The sequence below is a fragment of the Silene latifolia genome, unplaced genomic scaffold (genome assembly GCF_048544455.1).
Source record: "Silene latifolia isolate original U9 population unplaced genomic scaffold, ASM4854445v1 scaffold_198, whole genome shotgun sequence".
Taxonomy (NCBI): Eukaryota; Viridiplantae; Streptophyta; class Magnoliopsida; order Caryophyllales; family Caryophyllaceae; genus Silene; species Silene latifolia.
In genome coordinates, this window is record NW_027413161.1 from 265,930 (window position 1) to 270,281 (window position 4,352).

General features: G+C 40.7%; 1 protein-coding gene across 1 annotated transcript; it reads right to left on the reverse strand.

Annotated features, from left to right (window-relative positions):
• Positions 1-355: 355 nt before the first annotated feature.
• LOC141638206 (uncharacterized) lies at positions 356-3,783 on the reverse strand. Its single transcript, XM_074447609.1, has 3 exons — positions 1,679-3,783; positions 1,003-1,546; positions 356-910 (listed from the first exon to the last, which is right to left on the reverse strand). Exons 1-3 carry the CDS (start codon positions 3,781-3,783, stop codon positions 356-358), a joined length of 3,204 nt encoding a protein of 1,067 aa, XP_074303710.1.
• Between the last annotated feature and the right edge of the window lie 569 nt (positions 3,784-4,352).

A 4,352-nucleotide genomic window follows, 5' to 3' on the forward strand; every position in this document is an offset into this window, starting at 1 on the left:
GTTATACGCAAATTCAGCATGTGCAAGTTTAGTATCCCAATCCTTCGTAGTCTTGCTCACTAGGCCACGCAATAAACTTCCCAAGGTACGATTAGTGACCTCCGTTTGCCCATCTGTTTGAGGATGGTGCGAAGTACTGAACAGCAACTTTGTACCCATCAAACGCCATAAAGTCTTCCAAAAATAACTAAGGAACTTCACATCACGGTCTGAGACAATAGTAAGGGGAATACCATGTAAACGGACTACCTCCTTATAGTACAAATCAGCAACATTCGTAGCATCATCCGTCTTGTGACAAGGAATAAAATGAGCCATCTTTGAAAACCGATCAACAACAACCATGATTGAGTCCTTACCCCTTTGTGTTCTCGGCAAACCAAGTATGAAATCCATGCTCACCTCGCTCCAAGGCTGTTTTGGCACGAGTAAAGGCGTAAACTGACCCTTTGACAAACGAACTCTTTGCTTTCTGACACACAACGCACTTGCCCACAATTTCTTGAACATCCTTACTCATCTTGGGCCAATAGAAATGTTCACTTACAATGTCGTATATCTTGTTCGAACCGAAATGACCAGCCAAAGCTCCTCCGTGAGCTTCTCTAATAATCAACTCCTGAATTGACCCTTGTGGAATGCAAAGGCGATTTCCCTTAAACAAAAATCCGTCTTGCATTGTATAAAGTCCAGTAGGTTCAATCACCTCTTTAGCAAATGCCGGGTCAGCCTTGTACAACTCTTTAATATGCTCAAAACCCAACAATCTTGCATCTAATTCAACCAACAAACAGTGTCTTCTAGATAATGCATCAGCTACAATATTAGAATTACCTGTTTTGTACTTGGATGAAAACGTGAATGACTGTAAAAACTCGACCCACTTCGCGTGCCTTATGTTCAATTTTTGCTGTCCATGAATATGTTTAAGAGCTTCGTGATCAGAATGTAGCACGAATGGTTTGGACGCAAATAATGACTCCAATGCTCCAATGCTCGTACAATGGCATAAAACTCTTTGTCATAGGTTGAATAGTTCAGCCTTGCACCTCCAAGTTTCTCACTGAAATAAGCAATGGGTCGTTTCTCTTGGATCAACACGGCACCAATCCCAACGCCACTCGCATCACACTCGACTTCAAATAATTTCTCGAAGTTGGGCAGCGCCAAAACAGGTCCAGAACACAACTTTTTCTTCACTTCTTCAAATGCTTTTTGAGCACTCGGAGTCCAAACAAACTCCCCTTTCTTGGTTAGCTCGGTAATTGGAGCCATGATTGAGCTAAACCCCTGGATAAAACGCCTATAAAACGATGCCAAACCATGAAAACTACGGACTTCAGTCGTGGATTTAGGCACTGGCCAGGCTTGAATAGCTTCGACCTTGGATGGGTCCATGCTTACTCCTTCTTTCCCTACAATGTAACCAAGAAAAACAACACTCGGCACCATAAAAGTGCACTTTTCGAGCTTACCATACAGCTTCTGCGTTCTCATGACTTCAAATACAGCTCTAAGATGGAGCTTGTGCTCTTCTTCACTCTTGCTATAGATAAGAATGTCATCAAGATAGACAACAACAAACTTGTTAAGGAACGGCCTTAACACTTCATTCATGAGTCTCATAAACGAACTAGGTGCATTACACAATCCAAACGGCATGACAAGCCACTCATACAATCCCTGTTTCGTTTTGAACGCTGTCTTCCACTCATCCCCTTCACGAATCCGCATTTGGTGGTATCCACTCCTCAAATCCAGTTTAGAAAACACACATGAACCAGAAAGTTCATCTAGCATATCATCAAGTCTTGGCATAGGAAAACGGTATTTAATAGTGATGTTATTCACGGCTCTGCTATCTATACACATTCGCCAAGTTCCCTCTTTTTTCGGTACCAAAAGAGCTGGTACAGCACACGGGCTCAAGCTTTCTTTCACATAACCTCTATCTATCAGTTCTTGCACTTGTCTCTGTAATTCCTTAGCCTCTTCGGGATTACATCGATAGGCTGGTTTATTAGGTAATGCAGCCCCTGGAAGTAAGTCAATTTGGTGCTCAATCCCTCTCTTTGGTGGTAACCCATCAGGTAACTCGTCGGGAAACACATCACTGAACTCAACTAATAACTCCCGAATCCTCGCATCATTACTCTCCATTTTTTTCATCTCTCGAACAACCAGTAGGTATGCTGGTTCCCCTCTCGCTACAACCTCCTCGGCCTCATTAGCATTCAAAAACAAACTGTCTTTTGCAATAGGTTTGTTATATTTGGTTGGCGACAATGGTTTCAAATGATACTTAGCTTTTCCTTTAGAGACAACATAGACATTACTTCGTCCGTCATGTTCCACCTTCCTATCATATTGCCACGGTCTACCCAGCAAAATATGGCAGGCATTCATCGGGATTACGTCACATAATATCTCATCTTTATACGGTCCCAATTGCAAAGAAATTAAAGCCTGTTTCTTTACCATAACTCCATTATTCCCATCAAGCCAATGTAATTTATATGGTTTAGGATGATTCTTAGTAGGCAATTTCAGTTTAGCAACGACATCCTTAGCTATAACATTGGTACAAGAACCACTATCAATAATAAGAGTGCAAATCCGACTGTTTACCTTACAACGGGAATGAAACAATTGCTCTCTTTGCTCGTGCTCAATTTGGGCAGCCTCGGTGTGGAGGCTTCTAAGCACCAACACTTCTTTATCCTCGTCACTGTAAGGCTCCACCTCATGTACTTCTTCCCTATCACTCTCATCTTCGACATCAATAGGCCCCGATTCAGAATCTGGGACAACGAAATTTGGAATTAAGTTAATCAATTCTTGAATTGTCAGAGCTTTCCTTTGCGGACATTCATTGGCAATGTGCCCATATCCCTGACACTTGAAGCAACGCCTCAACCGTGTCTCCTTAGCTTCCACCACCGTGCCTTTTCCTTTATCTTTAGGATCCTCATGTCGTGGTTCCTTGCTACTAGATGTGGTAGCGGCTGATTTCGAGTATGTGCTCGAATTCTTTGCGTAGTCACGAGTATAGGACTTCTTGCTCTTATCCTGCTTCTCAAATTTAAGAGCCAATCTGCAAGCATCATCAAAGTTATCATAATGTTGAATTTCCACCCTTTGCGCCAAATTAGTGTTGAGACCACGAATGAATCGTGCAGTCCTCAACTCTTGCTTTTCCTCTAGATCACATACGATACTCATCTTTTCAAACTCATTTATGTAATCAGAGACACTCGAACTCTCTTGTGACAGAGATGTTAGTTTTAGATAATTGTCCTGCTCATAGTCTCTAGGAAGGAATCTCTTTGTGAGGTGCTTCTTGAGTTTATCCCATGTTTCAATTTTTGGCTTCCTATCCTTCTTACGCTGCCTCTTCATGTTTTCGTACCACAAAGATGCGTACTTGGTCAATTTTAAGGTAGCCACCTTGAATTGCTTGTTTTCATCATAATTTTTGTATTCAAAGATCCTCTCTGCCTGACGAATCCAATCCAAAAATTTTTCAGCATCTCCATCTCCGTTAAACTCGGGAATGTCGAGTTTCAGGCCTCTATCATCATCATTCGTTTTTTTGGTTGATTTTGGCTGTCCGTCCTCTTCAGATTCAGATTGGGTGTCTGACTCTGACCCGTTCAATTTCTTCTTCTTTTTTCTGGCTAAATCCGTAGCTATGCTCTTTACTACGTAAGAAATCTGGCCAATCTCTGCTCTAATTGCATCCATATCCTCCTTCCATGGTTTATCTCCTTCTCCATTCACCATCTTCTCCCAAGACTGATTTATTAAGCAATAAATCGAAAACCTAAGCTCTGGTAACCACTTTGATACAGAATTAATCTGTTTAAGGCGAATTCTGTAGGTTAGAAAATATGCAGCGGAATTGTTGTAATCTGACCGTAGAATTGATGTAATAACAGATTTTTAAATAGGTAAACAGAAGGTAAAACGTTAGAATTGATTTAAGGAACAAGATAGATAGGTGAATCTTGATCAGCACCTCGCAAGGCAATCACTCGAATCACTCAAAGGCAACCTCGCAAGGTAGGGTTCGTGTATCTCGCAAGAATGGCGAACAAAGCATAAAACTGGAAGTTTTATTATAAGTCTGTAATCTGAATGTTATTAGGTTACAAGGCTTTAATTTATAGTAACCTAAAACCTAATCATACTTGGACAACAAGCAAACTAATTTCCTTAACTAATTAGGAAACAAATAATCTGAAAAAAGAAACTAAGACTTCAGCTAGGATTAGGAAATTATAGGTTTTCCTAATTTTATTTGTAATAGATTAATTAGCTAAATAATACTAATAATTTCGGACCAGCTAGTA

Excerpts from the sequence above, each read along its gene's own strand:
- LOC141638206 (XM_074447609.1), bottom strand. The coding sequence starts at position 3,783 with ATGGTGAATGGAGAAGGAGATAAACCATGGAAGGAGGATATGGATGCA. Across the intron at positions 1,547-1,678 it reads TTCAAAACGAAACAGGGATT|CAAGAGTGAAGAAGAGCACA; the intron begins GTATGAGTGGCT and ends TCTTATCTATAG. Across the intron at positions 911-1,002 it reads ACAAAGAGTTTTATGCCATT|CAAAAATTGAACATAAGGCA; the intron begins GTACGAGCATTG and ends ATTCATGGACAG.